The 20,725-nt window shown below is 40.7% G+C and overlaps 1 protein-coding gene across 7 annotated transcripts in view; it reads right to left on the bottom strand.

The window, feature by feature from the left end:
- The window catches only part of CLCN3 (chloride voltage-gated channel 3), an 89,095-nt gene that overhangs the window by 22,780 nt on the left and 45,590 nt on the right, over positions 1-20,725 (bottom strand). For all 7 annotated transcript variants that reach the window (XM_005209791.5, XM_005209794.5, XM_005209792.5 and 4 more), the window contains 5 exons: positions 7,776-7,933; positions 4,618-4,717; positions 3,155-3,342; positions 1,946-2,068; positions 655-861 (listed from right to left, as the gene is read on the bottom strand). In XM_005209791.5, the coding sequence (XP_005209848.1) occupies positions 655-861; positions 1,946-2,068; positions 3,155-3,342; positions 4,618-4,717; positions 7,776-7,933 (776 nt within the window). The remainder of the gene's footprint in view (positions 1-654; positions 862-1,945; positions 2,069-3,154; positions 3,343-4,617; positions 4,718-7,775; positions 7,934-20,725) is intronic.

Here is a 20,725-nt window from a genome sequence, read left to right as displayed (position 1 = left end):
GACAAATGCAGACTAGACAGGGAAGTACGAAGGGACGGGGCTCCCACAGTCCGGAGCTAATAAGAAGGTGCAAGGAGCCCACTTTTCTTCTAGAAAATATCCACAGCAACCTGGAAACATCAGGTTTCAATGTCTCCACGATCTCAGGATGACCTAAACAAAAGGGCAAAGGAAGCTGCCCTAAAAAAACGAATAAAGAGCGGGTGCTACATGCCCTTCACTGTGAACCAGTATCAACTTCAGGTGGTTTGACGCCCTCTGGTTTCCCTAAAGAGCCGCAAGCTCCCTGAGGTGGCACCCCTCCTCCAAAGGAAAACAGCTGGTGAGATGCCCCACCCCAGAAGAAACTCTGACGGGGAGAACCAGGAGAGAAAGCGATGCAACATTTGGGAAACACGTCAGAGAAGGAAAGGTGTAAGGTAAAGCAAAAGCAAAGGAAAATATTTCTGAAATCCTACTGAAACCAACAGACACCAGGCCAACTCCAGAGGCCATTCAGAAAGGGGGAAGGAGTACAAGGAAGTCTCATGTTACAATTTGAATCTGAGTACAGAACTTACCCAAAAAGTAGACAGTAAAATATGTGAAACTGTTCACGGACTAAGTGTATGTAATGGATATTCACCTGTTAAATAAATGACAGAATACACTTACCTCTCTTTTTTTAGCTTCATTTGTGCTGTACTTCGGAAAGAGGTAGGAAAAGATGTTTCCACAGCAACAGGCAACATGGACCAAGGGCCCTTCTTTTCCTAAACTCAAGCCTGATGCCACAGCCAGTACTAATGTGACGGTTTTAATCATTAAAGTCCATTTTCCCAAGTAGCCTCGGATGATGAATCCACTCAAAATAGTTTTAATCTACAAAGGAAAGATCAAAGCAGCTTAATTTCCTTTAAGAAACTGCAAATTTCAGTGGGCAATGGGAAGACTCACAATTCATTTTCTGAAAGTCTGAACTATTATGCTCTATATAATAAATCTGTAACGTATTCTAACTCTCTTCCCCTGCAAGGGTAGGAGGCAGCCCTAGCTCATGAACAAAACTGAAATACCAGGCCATGATAAGGGGCTACAGGCTTCAGTACAGGGGGTACAATTACATAACCAGTTAATGGTAAATCACAATATTTCTACTAGAGAAATATAATACAGTTAGATACATTTCAGACACTCTGTGTCAGAAATAAAGGTATTTTGCCTTTAAAGATGTTATATCTTCTCAGAGTAGAATGTGTAATTACGTGTAATATTTTCTTATATATTAAGAAGGATGTGTGACAACTGGTGAATACTATATGGTATTGTTCCGTATTAAAAATGTTCTTAATACAGCTTTACGATCACAAACATTGCTTTTAAAAGCTATGCACTAGAAAAAGTAACTTATTAAAGACAGAAAAATAATAATGGGGAGGAAAAAGAAGTAAGTTCATGTTCAATCCTACATGTATTCTTGACATTATTACTGATAAAATATAAAACCTCAACCTTTATACTATGATCAAATATTTAAAGTATAAAATCATTATAAATATTATTTGCCAAATTCAAGGATTATCTTATCTAATTAAAAAAGTTATAAAAAGAGAATAAATATATTCAAATCCAATTCATAAGAGAAAAACATCAACTAATTCACCAAAGAATTTTAGGCTGACTTTTTCCAAGTTCTTGGTGTTTAACTGAGTGCTGATATTTGTTTAGTTATGTACTACATTAGAGTGAGAAGAAAAAAAAAATTGACCTCTCCAGAAAACAATGAAACAACTATGGGGAAGGATTTCTTTCAACAAAGTCTACTATCAGTGGACATTTTAAAAATTTTCTTTCTTGTATGACAGACCAACTGTTTCCCCAGCAAAACCATTATCTCGCCTCCCACGGGCAAAAACCTAAGCATCAGGATCACAAAATGTTAAGACACTGAGCACTGCAGGCTTACCTCTGGGATCCCAGAGCCACAGGCGTACGGTGCGAACACCTTCACCAGGGAGACGGCAAGAAAGGCGAAACTCAAGGCCCAGAAGATGTACATCATGTAGTTCATGATGTACGAGCCAGGACCCTGAAACCAAAGGGTCAACAGAACGAACTCACTAACTACTGACGGGCACTGCTAATCCCAGTGCGTGCCACCTAAGCAACTTGTGGCAAGCTCTGCAAAGGCTTGTGGTTTACTGCCACAACTGTAACAGCTTTACGGAGCACACTATTTAAGTAGAACCTAAAACATATTTGTATACATAGAAGGAGACAATCTATTTAATATTTTCCCTAGCTGCTTTCTGATCCCCAAAGTCTTGTTGCCAAGAATCTCAGCTGCACTTCAATCTCTGCCAACCCACAAACCAGTTTTTGAAAACAGTTGGTGAAGACAAAACTGCCTTCACACTCAGCTTTCATCTGTAGCAATTCTGGAGATAAAGTGGGAGACAGTAACTGCCCATGTCATTCTTTCCAGCTCTAAGATTCAACTACAAGAAAATTCTAAAAACATATCCATAGCTCCTCAAAAACATATATATATATAAAATATATATATACTATTTTAACTTCTAAAATGTTCTTCATATATATATTATATATGACATTCTGACTTTCAAATGTTCTTTATAAAATATCATCAACAGTAAAATAATCATGTAAACACTGTAACGCCACAAGGAAAAATCTTAAGGATTTCTATAAAAGTATCTCCAGTTAAGAGACTTACTTTACAATTCCTGAAAAATCTAAGGATTTCTATAAAATTATCTCCAGTTACAAGACTTATTTTACAATTCTTGATAACCTATACTTCCCAAACAGTTGTGATATAACAATGTTAATGAGCAGTTTTGATAACTTGGCTTCATATTAACCTCTGTGTTTATACAGCTCCTACTGCACTTCATTTCCACAATAAAAACACAGTTTACATCATAATGCAGTAGACTTGTTAGTGATTATGCAGTTAACTAATACCAGAGCTTTTGAAACAATACTTAAATTCTACTCACAGCAATGCAGTCTCATATTTTCCATTCTACCCTGTTCATACACTTCTCTATTCCCCTTTAGGACAGGTGCAGTCCTCTAGCTTGTTAAGTGAACTAGAGACCAGCTTCACTGTACTGACTGTTAACCCACTCGGACACAGGGCAGGACTCACCTCAGCCTGGCCTATGATCAACTCTGCCCACGTTTTCCACTGTGGACACTTGTCCCTCTCTTCGAACGTGGTTTCATTGGACCCCCAGCAGCACTGCTCGTGGTTGTACCAGAGTGCACTCAGGCAGATACCTTCCTTTAGGTCCGTCATCCAGTCGGCCGCAATGTCTATTAACCCAGCCAGTGCCCCTGCAAAAGATGTTGGAGACACTGAAAACGGTCCACTTCTGGGGCATCCGAAACTGTCAACTTACCGGGTCAAAGAGAGCTGGGGACGCCCTACAATAAATGGTCATATGGGAAATACTGCACAAACCTATGAACCTAAGGTTTTCAAATCTTACTATATGTACGTTTACACTACTTCTTAACAACCGTAAATAGCTATTCTTAGAATTGTTCTTCTTTGAAATTAAAACTAGTTAACGTCACTGAAATTGACTGTAACTTTTTAAATGTGTCTGACTCTTTCAAAGGCTGTCCCTTGGCAGAAGAGCCTCATCTCTGGCTGTGACATCAGAGTTTTTACTGGTGTTTTTTAATTGGAAACCCAATTCATAGACTTACAAAGGATCTTAAGCTCACTATAATGGAATAACCACCAGATTTAGTGAAACTCAAGGCAGGAATGAATTACTGTGACAAATAATCAGGTTTTTTCTTTTAACAGAAAAATAAAACATCTCAAGATCATATTACAAACAGAATACAAAGAATACACAAATTGATGGTCAAAATCTAAGTCCTTCTCATATAAAGTGAACGGGTCACATAAACACCTCAGAATCTCAGGACTTCCCTCTATTCTCTCCACAATTGTATATTTTTCTGTCATGCTCTTCAGGACATACCCTTCCATGGTGGAAGCTCAAATGTCAGTAAAGCAGCCCTTCCTGCTGGTTTGTACATCTTCCACTGCTATTCCAGTCGCGCCCAGGGCTACTGAGCACTCTGCGGCCCATTGGAGCCTAAAGTCCGGCCCTAGCCGTGGCCTGCCCACTCGCGAGCTGTGACACCTCGTCAAGTCGCTTAACCTCTCTGTGCTCAGCCCCCCATCTGCACGAGTCAGACCATGGAACTGCCATGAGGTCTACACACACACAAAGCTTTTGGGACAGGGCATGACCCATAGGAAGCACTCAATAAATATTACCTATTTATTATGATGTAAACACTAAAATACACTTTACCGACCATCTGGTGCAGACTAGGTATTTTACAGATAAAGACAATGAGTGAGAAAGATCAAACTGGACACTTAAGGTGATCGAGCCAAGCCCAGAGCTCTGAGCCTCCTGCCTCCCACTCTTACATTTAAGGATATTTTTTTGAAGGAAAGAAACAAAACAAATGCTTCTAAAATTCCGAAAGTTTCTGGGAAAAAAAAAAAACCTGCAGGTAGGAGGGGAGAACTATTTATCGTCCTGCTAACCAGAGCAGCATTGCACGAACAGTCCTCTTTACCTGATGCCAACCCTGTGAGCGTCACCACGAGCCACCCTGACCACGCATCGTACAGGCTTTTTGTCATCTCCCATGCTGATTCTTTCTTTTTGCTGTTGATCTGAAATTAGAAACGGTCATGCTTCATTCTTCAAACTGTGAGTAGCAGCCACAATTCTAGAATCCAACAATTTCCTCAGTTACTATACATGGAACAGTACTTTCTCAACTAAACAATAGAGTGAGTGAGTTTGGGGCAGAAACAGCAGGTCAGACGGCTGCCACGCCTGTGAACCAGATGACAAGCATCGACCCAGAGCCTCAGAATGAGAGCAAGGGCCCCACCATCCACACAGACGCTGACCCAGATTGCTTCAGACTGCACCGAAGTTAGCTGGCATACACCTTTTATGTGACAGAAATAAGACATTACAGCTCAAAGCGGCTGTCACTCCCTGCTCTTTCTCTGGTTCTAGCAGTTAAGTGGCATGTAGTGGTCCTAAAAGGCAAGGGCAGTGACGAACAGTACTGTGCCCGTAAACGCAGTACCACACAATCCTGTGAATAAAGGGGCTGCTGAAGCATTCAGGCCTGTAGCGTGCCAGTGTGCCGATGCCACAGGCGGGGTGCTGTCGCTGTGTGAGGCAGAGGATGCTGACAGACGTGACGCCAGCTCTCACCCGTAGACGCCCAGGGCCAGTCTGCTCTCTCAGTCAGCATGCACTTCACAAGAAGCCCCTGGAACCGCCCACCCCTCCCTGTCCTGCTGCCTGGCTGCTCCACATGCCACACTCTCAGGCCAGGCATTCCCTGCTCCACCGTCCCATGAGAGGGCTACAGCCAGAATTCAATGATCTGATCCCTTTCAAACATCTGGTCTATTTCAAGCCACAAGGCCACATTCAAAAGGCTGAATGAGGCAATTTTACTCCTCCTATGTTATAAGCAACCAATTACAGATATTCACCTTGCTTTAGGGTTGAAGGTAGATCATTCCTTTCAAAAATAATAAACCTCGCATTGCTTTTTCTTAATAACTGTAATGTTTAATAAAATACAATATTAAGCAGAAATTTGAAAGTCATCTAAACATTCATCAATACAGTATTGGTCCAAAAAAGTGCAGTTACATCTATGTCATGAGAAACTCTGTAGTCATTAAACAAGAATGAGATGAATGCAGTATCACGTGGGGGAGAAAAGCAAGGCCTCCACGTGTATAGGGTGCTACCATTTACCTAAGAAAAGTAAGTATGTAAATACATATGATTAAGAAAAGTAAGTATGTAAATACATATGATTAAGAAAAGTAAGTATGTAAATACATATGATTGTGCTTTTACAAAATAAAGGGACAACGTGACACTGGAAGCGCAACTCCTGAAGACTATGTGTAAAAACTGCACACAGCACTTCTCACACGCCGCGAAGGAGGAGGCCTGAGGAAAAGCCTCTGCGTGGTCTCTCTGAGCTGCAGCATAAGCCACTTTCACGGAGCGCCATTCTTACTTGAGCAAAAAATACTGCAACTATGGTTTTCCAGACTTGGAAATCTTTTGAGGTATTTTTCTCAAAAAACGAACCAAGTAAGCCTGTCATTTAAAGTAAAATGTGTATTTGGTTCCAATGACAGATTTTGAGCTTCAAAATAAAAATGAGAATTTTAAAGAACTTATATCCATTACTGTAAGAATGACAGATACCAACAGTTAAAGACTTTTCTGAGGAGATTAGTGTTGACATTAATGAATGTGGCTTTTTTTGATACTGTATACTGATACGGTACAATGAGCATGTCAACTATTCAGAGAACTGCATGAATCAGTGAATCAGTATTTGCCAAATGATCACAGCATAATGTTACAAAATCGTTCACTCAAAGTTCAAGGGGAACCAAAGGATTTTAATGTGACCAAAGACAAGAACTTCGCTGATACAGTTTTAGGCCACACACTGCAGCTAGCCTTTAAGAAACTAACCACATGTCCCTGTCACTGTCTTGCAGTATCAAAGAAGAAAATCCACAATGACCTGAAAAGGTTATTAAAATACTCCTGGCTTTTCCAACTACGCGGCTGTGAGGTTGGATTTTCTTCATGTACTTCAATCGAAACGCCCAGCAGTCTGCAGCAGCAGGTAAGAAAACCCAGCGGCTCTCAGGAGACCAGACAGTAACGAGTGAGGTTCATGAAGATGCAGTCCAGCGCCGCTCTCTCACTGAGCATTTTTTATCTCGGAAAATAGCTATTTTTCATACAAACATTGTTTGTGTTAACACGTAATGAGCTTGTTATTGCTACTTTTAAGTGTATGTTTTGGAAATTTCTCAGTTTTATCATCTAATATGGTGTCATGTCTTATTTCCAGAAAGGGTGAATACTGACTAATGAATCTGAGAAGCAGTACTTTGCATAAACAATATAATCTAAGTCCAATTTCAGGTTTAATAGATATATAAACATTATTATGAAAGGTAGTAACTCATTTGTACAAGCAATTATTACATCTATGAGTTAACTTCAGAGCTCAAATTTGCAAATGGCCTGTTAGAACTTGGAATTTTATTTTCAAGAGATTTTTTTCTCTTAAAATTTTTGAATGACACTATCAATAAACCACAAACAACAACAAAAATAATAACATACATTGTAGTTTCTAAGCAAAAGCCATTCTTTTATTACTAGCACTTTACACCAACATTCCATATGTCCACACAGGACTCAATTTGAGAAATAGCTCAGGATTTAAAACCAAGAAAGGAGATAAAATAGCAAAGCCCCAGGAAACTATCTCCCCAGTAAGCTGCTTCTTTTTCCAACAACTGAAATTATGTAACACATTTCCTCTTTGGCCTGATGCTCAAAGTCAAGAGCCATGCTGACTGCTACCTCCTGAACTTGGCTTGATCTTCCTCAACTCTTAGGCCTTTGCCTTTCCCTCCTATTCTGTCTTCCTCTACTTCTTTGATTGTAAGCTGCTTCAAATCCCTTCCAGAAAGAAAAAGGATATAAATAAACTTTTAAAACCTATAGAGAAAAAACCGTATTACTTATAATATGTGGAACCTTACTTAAGTGTACTTGTAACATTTTGGCAGCCTGAGATCACTGGCAGAAAGACAACATTATTCAAGGATCTCTCTGTGCGCTGCTGTTGTAAAGATTACTGAGCAAACGTACCCGTCGATGCCTTTCTCTGTCTTTACACTTCTCTCGCACCCAGTCGATGGTGTGGAAGTCATCATAGGTGCCAACCCCGGGGATGGGCTCGTCCAGAAGATCCAGCAAGTGCGTGGAGCTGCTGATGCTGCCCCCGTTGGTCATTGTGTAGTGAGTTCCTGCAGAGCCAACAAGGAACAATGAGCGTGTTCTGTGAGCGACAATGGAGAGCTATGCGGCTCATTAGTAATTCCTAAAGAAATAGGATCACTTGAAGTAATTACAATCAACAGAGGAAGGAAAGCATTAAAAAAATGCATCTGAAACTTGGAAGTAAGGAAAAGGACTAGGGCACATCCTGCCCCACTCACATGAGAGCATGAAAAGCCACCTTCCTAAGTCATCTGAGGGACGCCCTGGGGAAGGGCGCTCTGCAGGACTTCCTGGTTACCACCCACCAGGGCACAGAGTCCACAAAGTAAGAACATGGGGCAGAGGATGGATACACTGAAATGTATGGATACACCGAAGGATACATTGAAGATGGATACATTGAAGATGAAGATGGATACATTGAAGATGAAGATGGATACATTGAAGATGAAGGTGGATACATTGAAGAAAATTACAACTGCCCTAGCAAAAAGGCAACTGTATTCTGTCCAGGAGAAAAGACAATGCTCAGTGGAGGTGTGGGTTGTGCGGTCAAGATTCTGTCCCAGGAAGAAGTTCTTCCTCTCCCTGACAATGTCTCTCTTCCTCATGAAAAGCCTCCTCTACATCAGCTGTGTCAGCAAGCAGGTTCCCTCGCTAGAACTCAATATATACTATTTGACCAGCGTCCACTATGCAACAGACTTGAGGGTATAAGGAAGGGGACTGAAAGACAATTCACAAAAACACAACTGGCTCTTAAATTTGAAAAGAAATTCAATCTAACACAAAAAAGAAACGCAGAGCAAACCTACAGTATCATTCTCCTCTATCAGACTGGTAAAGATTTAAAAAGTTGGCCAATGCACTGAGTTGGCAAAGATACAGGGAAAAGAGGTCCTGGAACAAAATCATTAGGTTCAGTATCAACTGGTGCAACCTCGTTGAGAAGGGAAAGCTGCACACATGCTGTCCAACCCAGCAAGCCAAGTCCGGGAACTCTTCCTGCACTTACACTTGTGTAAGCCCATAAACTGTGCAGTGTGGGCACAGAACCGCACTAGAGCTCTAGGAAGAAAGCGAAACAAACGAATGCCAAAGTGCTCACAATCTAAAACTGGGGTCAGCAAAAGAGCCTAAGAGTCTATCTGCTAGGCTTTGGAGGCCGAACAGTCGTAACTATGCAACTCTGCCATGTTGAGTCCAAGTCTGCCATGTCAGTGCAAAAGAAGTCCTAACAACACACAGATGAGTGAATATGGCTGTGTTTCAGTAACAGTTTATTTACAGGAGAAGAGCAAGATTTCACCTAATGCCTGACCCTATTTTCAAAGGCAGTGTAGCAAGTTTAACTGGAAAATTATTTGGTTAAATTTATTTTGGGTTAAATGTTACGGTATATTTAAATACAGAGAAAATACTATGAAGCAAAATGAACCAACATGTTAATAATGGTTACCTCTGGGAAGTAGATTTGTTAGAAAAGGCAGAGAAGGGAACTTTAATTTTCTGCATAGCTGTCACAGGTGTATCTATACCCAAATATACATATGTGCACGTGCTCAGTTGTGTCTGGCTCTTTACGGCCCCAAGGACTGTAGCCTGCCAGGATCCTCAGCCCACAGAATTTTCCAGGCAAGAATACTATAGTGGGTTGCCATGCCCTCCTCCAGGGGATCTTCCCAACCCAGGGATCAAACCCGGGTCTCCTGCACTGCAGGCGGATTCTTTTTCATCTGAGCCCCCATAATTTCAAACAGGTGATCTTAACATAATTGATTACAGATTACATCTTCAAATTATGCAGCAGTAATAGATTTTATGCCAAAAAATAAACATCTAAAACTATGTTGGTTTAAAATAAATGTACGAATTGATACAGAATATAAGGAGTGGCACTATACTCATGTTTAAACAAACACCATAAAAAGAGACTCAAGAAACCCATTTAGTTTATTTTGTGGTTTTATGGAAAACCAAAATTCCAAACAGCAGAATTCTCAGACTACTCCTGCAGTCTGATGGTTTAAACGAACTTGTCCTCTTTTGTTTACAAAGAAACTATTGGAAATGTTCAGTCATTCACAAAAAACAACCCTGGCAAAGCCAGAACCTGCACTTTGCCCAGCACTGTGAACAATGCCAGGCTCGAGCAGGAGAGGCTCCTCAATCAGCCAGGAGCGGGAGGGAGAGGCGCTTGGAGCCCCCACGTCCGTACAAGGACTCGTTTTTATTACCGTCCAGATAGAAGGAAATAAACTATACCCGGCTGCAAGTTCTGTTCTTTGATCATTCAAAGAGGCAGTTGAAACAAGCATTATCACACAAAGGGTTATTAGTATTTCAAATGATATAATACTGAATACTGGGCTTCCCTGGTGGCTCAGCAGTAAAGAATCTGTTTGGAGACATGGATTTGATCTGTAGGTTGGGAAGATCCCTGAAAGAGGAAATGGTAACCCACTCCAGTAATGTTGCCTGGAGAATTCCATGGACAGAGGAGCCTGGCAGGGCTCCAGATGGGGTCGCAGAAGAGTCAGACACAACTGAGCCACTCAACAACAACAAATACTGAATATTCTACAATGAACTTAGCATTTCTTTACTTCTACCAGATAGAACAAAGTCCCTCTTTCCTCTCCACTTACAACATTTGAATGCTCGGCCTGGAAAGGTATAAGATTCTAACAGGAGAGTGAGCAGCGTACTGACTTCAGAGTTTTGGCAGAAGCACTCCAGGATAAATAATTTCTCATTCTGGCTAAGGTTTAAAGGCCCAGTTCCTCAATGGCCCATGCCTGCTCACGTAAAACACAAGCCCTAAACCCTCCACGGCAACCTTGACATGCTCCAGGTCCCCCTCCCCCGATTTTATTCAGTAGTTTCCACTTTGTCAAAACTAACTGAAAGGCCATAAATTTTCTTAAGAAAAAGCGACTGGAGAGTAAAAACAATGACAGCATTTATACTGCCTTGACAAATTTCCGCATCTCTGGCTCCACCTTCGGTATGATAATATTAAAAATGGTCGTTTTGAAGATATTTTTGGAGGGAAGCATCAAGGCCTCTGTGATACCACTCAGGAAGACGACTGGGGTAGTCTGCCCCCAAAGCATAAGCAAAACAAACTGAGGGAAATTCTACAAGGTAAGTGGCTTGCGATCTTCAAAAATGTCAGTCACGAAAGACCAGCTGCACTAGATAAAAGGAGACCACAGAGACGCGCAACCGAACTCAGTCTGTGCCTGGGATGGGCAGCGCAGGAGCGGGACAGCCAGGGCAACACTCAGTACACTGGAGAACCGTCGGAAGAATGACTGAATAACATGATCAGCGCCAACTTTCTGACTTTGAAAACTGTACTGAAGCTATGGACGAGCTCTATATCCTTTCATAAGGAAACACACACTGAAGTATTTAGCGGTTGCAGTGCATCACATCTGGTTGTGCGCATGCTCGGTCGCGTCCGACATTTTGTGACCCCAAAGAGAGCCCTCCAGGCTCCTCTGTCCATGGGATTCTCCAGGCGAGAGTGCTGCAGTGGGTTGCCAGGCCCTCCACCGGGCGATCTTCCTGACCCAGGCATCAAATCCACGTCTCCTACATTGCAGCCAGATTTTTTACCATGGAGCCACCTGAGAAGCCCCATCGCGTCTGCATCTTACCCTTACAGGGTTCAGGGAAGAAGAACATGGTGCATCCCATATGTACAATTAACAGTGTGTGCAGTGTGTGACAGGGAACGGCAAACACGACAGAAAGAGACAGGATGAAAGCATGAGGTAAAACGCTAACACTCAGGAATCTAGGGGGAGGGCATATGAGACTCTCTGCACTATTTTTCAACATCTCTAAGTCTGAAATTAAAAAGAATTTTTAAGACTACTGTGATATATTTTGCAAACTTCAAACTTTGCCCTATTCACTCTTATCTGGGTAGAGATGGAGACACGCATTACTGATCTTAATTATTACTATTCTACACAAAAAATCAAAAGCAAAATTTCTGTACCACCTAACATGCACTGACACAGTAAATTAGCAGCTGCTAAGAATTCCCAGCCGCCTGCAGCATGAAGATACTAAGCAAATGAAGCGTGTATCCCCAACAGGCTTCTGAACTAGGGAGGAGAGAGCAGAGACCAGTGTTCTTATTTTCAGGGGCAGCACAGGCCTAGTCCCCGACACATTCACAGAAGCTGTGTGTCCTGCCTCAGTGACTTTCCAGTCACTAGTCTGTAGAAACTACCCCAACATCGAACATACAGAACTGCACAGTAATTAAAAATTCCTGAAAATCAGAAATAAAGCATTCAAGCGTTTCACACCAGGGCACCCCACGTACCAACATTTCATGTCTGGGCATCCCTTGACACTTCAAAGAATTGGCCTGTCAGTCTGTGTGCCCAGCAGACTTCCGGGAGGTCAGCCTGTCCCCTCAGGCCTATTTGCTTCCGCCGGACACAGTGACAGTGTACAGAAGAATTGATGGGTCTTCCTGCTTTAGGGGAGCCCACACGTTTATCTATTCAGATTCACTGTCTGCCCTCTAATTATTCCTAAAAGAAGTCTGAGTCCTTCTGTGACTCTTGACATCAAATTGGTTTTGGAATTAACAAAGATCGGTTTTGGTATGAAAATAAAAACTTTTTGCTAGTTGATTAGAGTATTTCTTTGGCTCTGATAAACATGATGAAAAGGCATCTGCAGAGAAAGGCAGACAGTCCAATCTGGCTTTAACCTGTCTCCTTGCATTCTGCTTCTTACTGGGCTGTAACTGACAACTGAAAAAAAAAAAATCTATCATATCCAATGCAAAATCAATCAACGTAGTTTTACAATTTAAAGTCTGCTTTAGGATAGCTAGATAAAATTCAAGAATTACCTGGCTATTAAAAAACAAGGGGGGGGGGTTCAAACTTTTACTTCAGTATGTGTGTGACATCATTTCACATATTTTCTTTTATACTTTGTTCTACCAAACATGGAAATCTGAGTAGTTCAAAGAAGAAGAAAAGGAAAGCCTGGGTCCTACTCCAAACTGGATAGGAACATTCGTTCTCACAGGATCATAGAAATGCCTACGCATCATTGCATGTTAGCAGTAATTTCAAAGACGTTACGTTTCCTAACAGTAACAATGATGTTTAAATATTCGTAATTATTATTTGTGTACAGTTCACTGCAATCTATATTTCACTTAAAGTTTACCTTACAAAGGATAAAATGAGACAAACACAAATGACTTACATCTCTGTGTTAATAAAATCCTTGTAAGCAGGAGTGTAAGTTACCCAGCGCCATCACCCCACTCCATTTCATGCGTGACACAGCACACACCTCAGAGGCGATGCCACAAGCACAAGTGAAAGCTCTCTCACAGGCAAAGTGCGTCTCCCTTTCTTTCCTAAAATACTATTTCAAGGACCGGGAAATTAGCAAATTATAACAGGGCTTTCCAAATCAAGTGGTGAGGCCGCACTCCCTCATAAGACCTCTCCCTGCCCTCCTTGACAAATCCTCTTAGAGCTGGGGGATACAAAGTGACACCATTTACTTGGACTTCTCTCCAAGAACGTGCAGCACTCACTGACGCAGACACCCCAGGACACCTTTTGGAAATCATCAGACCTCTGTCCAACAGTATCTCCTCATCCTCGGTGCACATGCTTCCCACCAATTCAGGAAACGCCCTCCGCCACAGGGAAAATCAGAGTACAAGATTCAGCACTATAGCTCCTCAGTTTCAAACTCAGGCTTCTGAAACCGAAAAGAACAGGCAAAATCTTAAACGGCAGTACATCTGAGTTGTAAGCAATGGGATTCTGGGTTTCAAAATGTTTTAAGTAAAAAGGAGTTTCTGCAATAAGCCTTGGACTGCAAAGAGAACAGATGAGAAGCAAGTCTATACAGTTACGTAAGGTTTGTGGGGGAAGCAAGGAGAGGGAACTGAGTAAAGAAGAGAGTTAAAACAGTTAAACTGGCAACTGGCTTCACCTTTCCACATTTTCTACAAGAAAAAAAGGTAAAATCAAACTAGCCACATGTATTTATAAGCTTTCCATTACTTAGCATATTTTCACTACTCAACACAGTTCGTAAAAACCATTTCAGGTCATTAAATGCATCGGCACATCATTTTCAATGGACTTCAAACTGCTGTATTTAATTGCTATGATGCACTATCATTTAGGTTAGTTTGCATTACAAACAGCATATATAATGAACATATGTGTACCTACTTAGTCATCCACTTTCCTAACTAATTTTTAAAATTTTAACCTTTTTCTTGTTCTTAACTTTCTTTCCCAACCCTATGTCCAGATATTCAATATTAACAACCAGATGTACCTCCAAACTGAAAATAACTACATTATTTCCAAACGGAAAATAACTACATTACCCAGTATTGTCCTCAGGTTAGATTAGTATCTATGTGATGGAGCTTCATTGTCTCTGCCTACCTCGAAACCCTTCCCCCTTCTTTCTGAAACAGAACACATTATTTTTAGGAAACTTCTATTCCTCAGGGCATGTAGACTTGGTGGGAGAGTCAGTCAAACCATCTTCACACTTCCCTCCCCGCCCCAACCCCAGCTCACCATTCTCATCAGAATCGACCTCCTGAAGAAATAAACCATAGCCATCACCGTCAACAAAAGAGTCCGAAATGCAGTACTTGAATGAATGCAATCTTAAAAACGACAGAGTGATCTGTTTGTTTCCAAGGCAAACCATTAAACATAACAGTAATCCAAGTCTATGCCCCAACCAGGAATGCTGAAGAAGCTGAAGTTGAACAGTTCTATGAAGACCTACGTGACCTTCTAGAATTAACACACGAAAAAGATGTCCTTTTCATTATAGGGGACTGGAATTCAAAAGTAGGAAGTTAAGAAACACCTGGAGTAACAGGCAAATTTGGCCTTGGAGTACAGAATGAAGCAGGACAATGGCTAATCGAGTTTTGCCAAGGGAACGCACTGGTCATTGCAAACACCCTCTTCCAACAACACAAGAGAAGACTCTACACATAGACGTCACCAGATAGTCAACACCGAAATCAGACTGATTATATTCTCAGCAGCCAAAGATGGAGAAGCTCTATACAGTCAGCAAAAACAAGACTGGGAGCTGACTGTGGCTCAGATCATGAACTCCTTATTGCCAAATTCAGACTTAAATTGAGGAAAGTTGGGAAAACCACTAGACCATTCAGGTGTGACCTAAATCAAATCCCTTATGATTATACAGTGGAAGTGACAGATTCAAGGGATTAGATCTGATAGAGTGCCTGATGAACTATGGACAGAGGTTCATGACACTGTACAGGAGACAGTGATCAAGACCATCCCCAAGAGAAAGAAATGCAAAAAAGCATAATGGCTGTCTGAGGAGGCCTTACAAATAGTTGTGAAAAGAGAAGCAAAAAGCAAAGGAGAAAAGGAAAGATATACCCATTTGAATGCAGAGTTCCAAAGAACAGCAAGGAGAGATAAGAAAGCCTTCCTCAGTGATCAATGCAAAGAAATAGAGGAAAACAATAGAATGGGAAAGACTAAAGATCTCTTCAAGAAAATTTGATACACCAAGGGTACATTTCATGCAAAGACGGGCACAATAAAGGACAGAAATGGTATGGCCCTAACAGAAGCAGAAGATATTAAGAAGAGGTGGCAAGAATACAAAAAAGATCTTCATGACCCAGATAATCACGATGGTGTGATCACTGACCTAGAGCCAGGTATCCCGGAATGTGAAGTCAAGTGGGCCTTAGAAAGCATCACTACGAACAAACCTAGTGGAGGTGATGGAATTCCAGTTGAGCTATTCCAAATCCTAAAAGATGATGCTGTGAAACTTCTGCACTCAATATGCCAGCAAATTCAGAAAACCCAGCAGTGGCCACAGGCATGGAAAAGTCTTCATTGCCATCCCAAAGAAAGGCAATGCCAAATGCTCAAACTATCACACAATTGCACTCATCTCACACACTAGCAAAGTAATGCTCAAAATTCAAGCCAGGCTTCAACAGTACATGAACCGTGAACTCCCAGATGTTCAAACTGGTTTTAGAAAAGGCAGAGGAACCAGAGGTCAAATTGCCAACATCCCTTGGATTATGGAAAAAGCAAGACAGTTCCAGAAAAACATCTATTTCTGCTTTATTGATTATACCAAAGCCTTTGACTGTGTGGATCACCAAAAACTGGAAAATTCTGAAAGAGATGGTAGTACCAGGGCACCTGACCTGCCTCTTGAGAAATCCGTATGCACGTCAAGAAGCAACAGTTAGAACTGGGCATGGAACAACAGACTGGTTCCAAATAGGAAAAGGAGTTGTATATTGTCACCCTGCTTATTTAACTTATATGCAGAGTACATCATGAGAAACGCTGGACTGGATGAAGCACAAACTAGAATCAAGATAGCTGGGAGAAATATCAATAACCCCAGATATGCAGATGATACCACCCATATGGCACAAAGTGAAGAAGAACTAGAGCCTCTTGATGAAAGTTAAAGAGGAGAATGAAAACATTGGCTTAAAATGTAATATTCAGAAAACTAAGATCATGGCATCCAGTCCCATCATTTTATGACAAATAGATGGGGAAACAGTGGAAACAGTGGAAATAGTGACAGATTTTATTTTTTGCAGCTCCAAAATCACTGCAGATGGTGACTGCAGCCATGAAATTAAAAGACCCTTGCTCCTTGGAAGAAAAGTTATGACCAAGCTAGACAGCATATTAAAAAGCAGCGACATTACTTTGCCAACAGAGGTCCATCTAGTCAAGGCTGTGGTTTCTCCAGTGGTCATGTATGCATGTGAGACTTGGACTACAAAGAAAGCTGAGCGCCAAAGAATTGATGCTTTTGAACTATGGTGTTGGAGAAGACTGTTGAGAGCCCCTTGGACTGCAAGGAGATCCAACTAGTCCATCCTAAAGGAAATCAGTCCCGAATATTCATTGGAAGGACTGATGTTGAAGCTGAAACTCTAATACTTTGGCCACCTGATGCAAAGAACTGACTCATTTGAAAAGACCCTGATGCTGGGAAAGATTGAAGGCAGGAGAAGGGGATAACAGAGGATGAGATGGTTCGGTGACATTACCGACTCAATGCACATGAGTCTGAGTAAACTTCGGGAGTTGGTGTTGAACAGGGAGGCCCAGCGTGTTGTGGTCCATGGGGTCGCAAAGAGTCAGACACGACTGAGCAGCTGAACTGACTGTTGACTGACTGACAGTGATATACAGACAGAAGAGTCTATTTTTTTTTTTGACACCTGAACTTCAAAAGGATAACAGGACACAGGACAGTCCCAGATCTTAGAGTGTATAAGAAAGCATGATCTGAAAGCAGGAGCTCCCAGATTTAACACAAAAACCTTCCTGGGGGTCTGATGTCAGATGCCGTGACTATCCTTCTACTGCCCATGGCTGGAAAACAATGAAACTAGAGAAAAGATCACTTTCTCTGCAGCATGGCCCATTAGAGAAATCCCAGGACCTAATGCACTCTGAGGTCAGAAAGACCTAGATTCAAATCCCAGGGCTGCCACATAAGCCAGCAGGAACTACCTACTAATCTCTCAGGTACCTAGGCAATGTCACCTACCTGTAGGCTGTGGTATGTGAACTGCAGATAAGCCGTGTAAGACACCTACTATTATATACTATATCTGACAAACACTAGGAAATCAATAAACACAAGTTACTGCTTCTGCTCAAATATTTTGGAACTTAAAATGGGCTTATTATATTACTCACATGGTATTAATATTAACCAAAAGACTGACAATATGACGAACAGAAGAAAAAAATTGTATTACAAATACGAGCAATGATTTCTTCTTAGAACTATATACTGAGCAAAATCCTATAGATTTTTAACATAACTTAATTCATTATACCTGGTATGGCCACAAAAACAAATCTCTAAAATGCACAGTAAATGACCAACCTTTCCATAAAACAGACATCTTATAATTTAAATATCACCAGCAATATTTCATAGTTCAAGTATCAGCAAGTACGATGTGTTTTAGTGTTACTGATTCTAATTAGTGAGTGAGCTTTCTTGCATAATGAGTGAGCTTTCTTGCAAAAATAACTTTATTTATAAGAGGACTTTTGTCTTTTTTCCCCAGACACAATAGTTTATAATATTCATGCATTCCAATGTAAACACGTTTTATTAATACCTGTAACCTAAACAAAGAGTTTTTAAATTATCTGCAGGAAAATTCCACTTTCAATTTATGTTATTTATGTTGTTTTGTTTTTTGTGCTGAAACGTTGTTGATTTACAATGCTGGGTCAGTTTCAGGTGCACGGCAAAGTGGTACAGTTATACGTGTGTATCTGTTCTTTTTCAGAGTCTCTTCTCTTACAGGTTATTACAAAACATTGAGTATAGTTTCCTGTGCTATACAGTAGGTCCTTGTTGGTTATCTATTTTATATATTTATACATACATACATACATACATATATATATATATATATATAGTAGTGTGTATATATTAATCTCAAATTCTTAATTTATCGTTCTCCACCCCTTTCCCCTTTGGTAATCATAACTTTTGTTTTCTATGTCTGTGGGTCTATTTCTGCTTAGTATGTAAGTTCATTTGTATGATTTTACTTGTGTGTGTGTGTGTGTGCTCAGTTATGGCTGACTCTTTGTGATCCCAGGGTCTGTAGCCCACCAAACTGCTCTGTCTAAGGGATTCTCCAGGCAACAATACTGGAGTGGGTTGCTATTTCTTTCTCCAGGGGATCTTCAAGACCCAGGGACTGAACACGTGTCTCCTGCTTTGGCAGGCAGATTCTTTACCAGAGTCACCAGGGAAGCCCCATTTTATTTTTTTATAGTCTACATATAAGTGATACCATATATTTGTCTTTCTCTGTCCATAGTGCTTCACTATGATGATCTCTATGTCCATCCATGTTGCTGAAAATGACACTATTTCATTTTTATGGCTAAGTAATATTCCACTGTATGTATGTACATTGTCTTTCTCCATTCATCTGTTTATGGACACTGAGGTTACTTCCATATCTCGTCTATTGTAAATAGTGCTGTTATGAACCTGGAGGTACATGGATCTTTTCGAATAATGGTTTTTTCCAGAAATATGCCCAAGAATGGGACTGTAACATCATTTGGTAGCTCTACCTTCAGTTTTCTAAGGAACTTCCATACTCCAGAGTGGCTGTGCCAATTTACATTCCCATCAGCAGTGTAGGGTTCCCTTTTCTCTATATCCTCTCCAGCATTTATTGTTTGTAGATTTTTTGATGATGACCATTCTGACTGGTCTGAGGTGATAGCTCATTGTAGTTTTGATTTACATTTCTCTATTAATTAGTGATGTTGAGCACATTTTCATGTGCTTTTTGGCTATTTGTATGTCTTCTTTGGAGAAATGTCAAATTTTTTATTAAGTTGTTTCTTTTGATATTGAGCTACATAAGCTGTGTATTTGAGATTAATCCCTTGTCAGTTGTGTCAATTGTAAATGTTTTCTCCCATTTCATAAGCTGTCTTTACGTTTTGTTTACAGTCTCCTTTATTCTGCAAAAAGCTTCTAAGTTTAAATAGCCTCCATTTATTTTCATTTCCATCACTCTAGGAGGTGGATTCAAAAAGACAGTGCTGTGACAGTTGTCAGAGTGTCTGTCTACATTTTCCTCTAGAAGCTCCTAGGCACTGTGAGTTTACTTTTGTGTTAGGTGTTAGAGAATGTTCTAATATCATTACTTCACATGTGGCTGGCTGTCCAGTGTACCCAGCACCACTTATTGAAGAGACTGTCTTTTCTCTTTTGGTTATTCTTGCCTCCTCTGTCAAAGATAAATGCCCTTATGTGAGTGGGTTTATCTCCGGGCTTTCTTTCCTTACTTCTGATCTGTATTTCTGTTCTTGTGTCATGATTACTGTAGCTGTGTAATATGCTCTGAAGTCCGGGAGCCTCATTCCACCAGTTCCATTTTTCTTTCTCAAGACTGCTTCAGCTATTTGGCATGGGGGTGGGGGCTGGGAGTCTTTCCATACAAATTGTAAAATATTTTGTTCTAGGTCGGAGAAAAATGCCACTGGTAATTTGATAGGAATTGCACTGAATCTGTACATTGCCTTGGGTAATATGCGCATGGAAAAGCAAATGAAAAGATGCTCACAAATTGGAAAAGACCGAAGGCACAAGGAGAAGGTGGTGGCAGATGGTTAGATAGCATCACCGATTCAATGGACATGAATCTGAGCAAACTCTGGGAGAAAGTGGAGGACAGAGGAGTGTGGTGTGCTGCAGGCCACGGGGTTGCCAAGAGAAGGACATGACTTAGCCAATGAACAACAAAAATCACTAATTATTAGAGGAATGCAAATTGAAACTTCAGTGAGGATCACTTTACACTGGTCAGGATGGCCATCATCAAAATCTATGTCATTCTGACAGTACTGATTCTTCCAATCCAAAAACACAGTATACCTTTCTATTTCTTTGTGTCATCTTCAATTTCCTTCATCAGAGTCTTATAGTTTTTGGAATACAGTTTTTCGTGTGTCCTCATGTAGGTTTATTATTTTTAATGTAATAGTAAATGGGACTGTTTTCTTCATTTCTCTTCCTGATCTTTCATTGTTAGTGTAGAGAAATGCCACAGATTTCTGCATGTTAATTTCGCATCCTGCAACTTTACCAAGTTCATTAATGAGCTCTAGTAGTTTTCTGGTTATATTATTATTTAAATAAATATTTTCACCAATGGGAAAAGAACAGTCTTCAACAAATGATGCTGC

The sequence above is a fragment of the Bos taurus genome, chromosome 8 (assembly GCF_002263795.3).
Source record: "Bos taurus isolate L1 Dominette 01449 registration number 42190680 breed Hereford chromosome 8, ARS-UCD2.0, whole genome shotgun sequence".
NCBI classification, from domain to species: domain Eukaryota; kingdom Metazoa; phylum Chordata; class Mammalia; order Artiodactyla; family Bovidae; genus Bos; species Bos taurus.
Note: the sequence above shows the minus strand (reverse complement) of the source record. Positions and strands in the feature narration are given on the sequence as shown.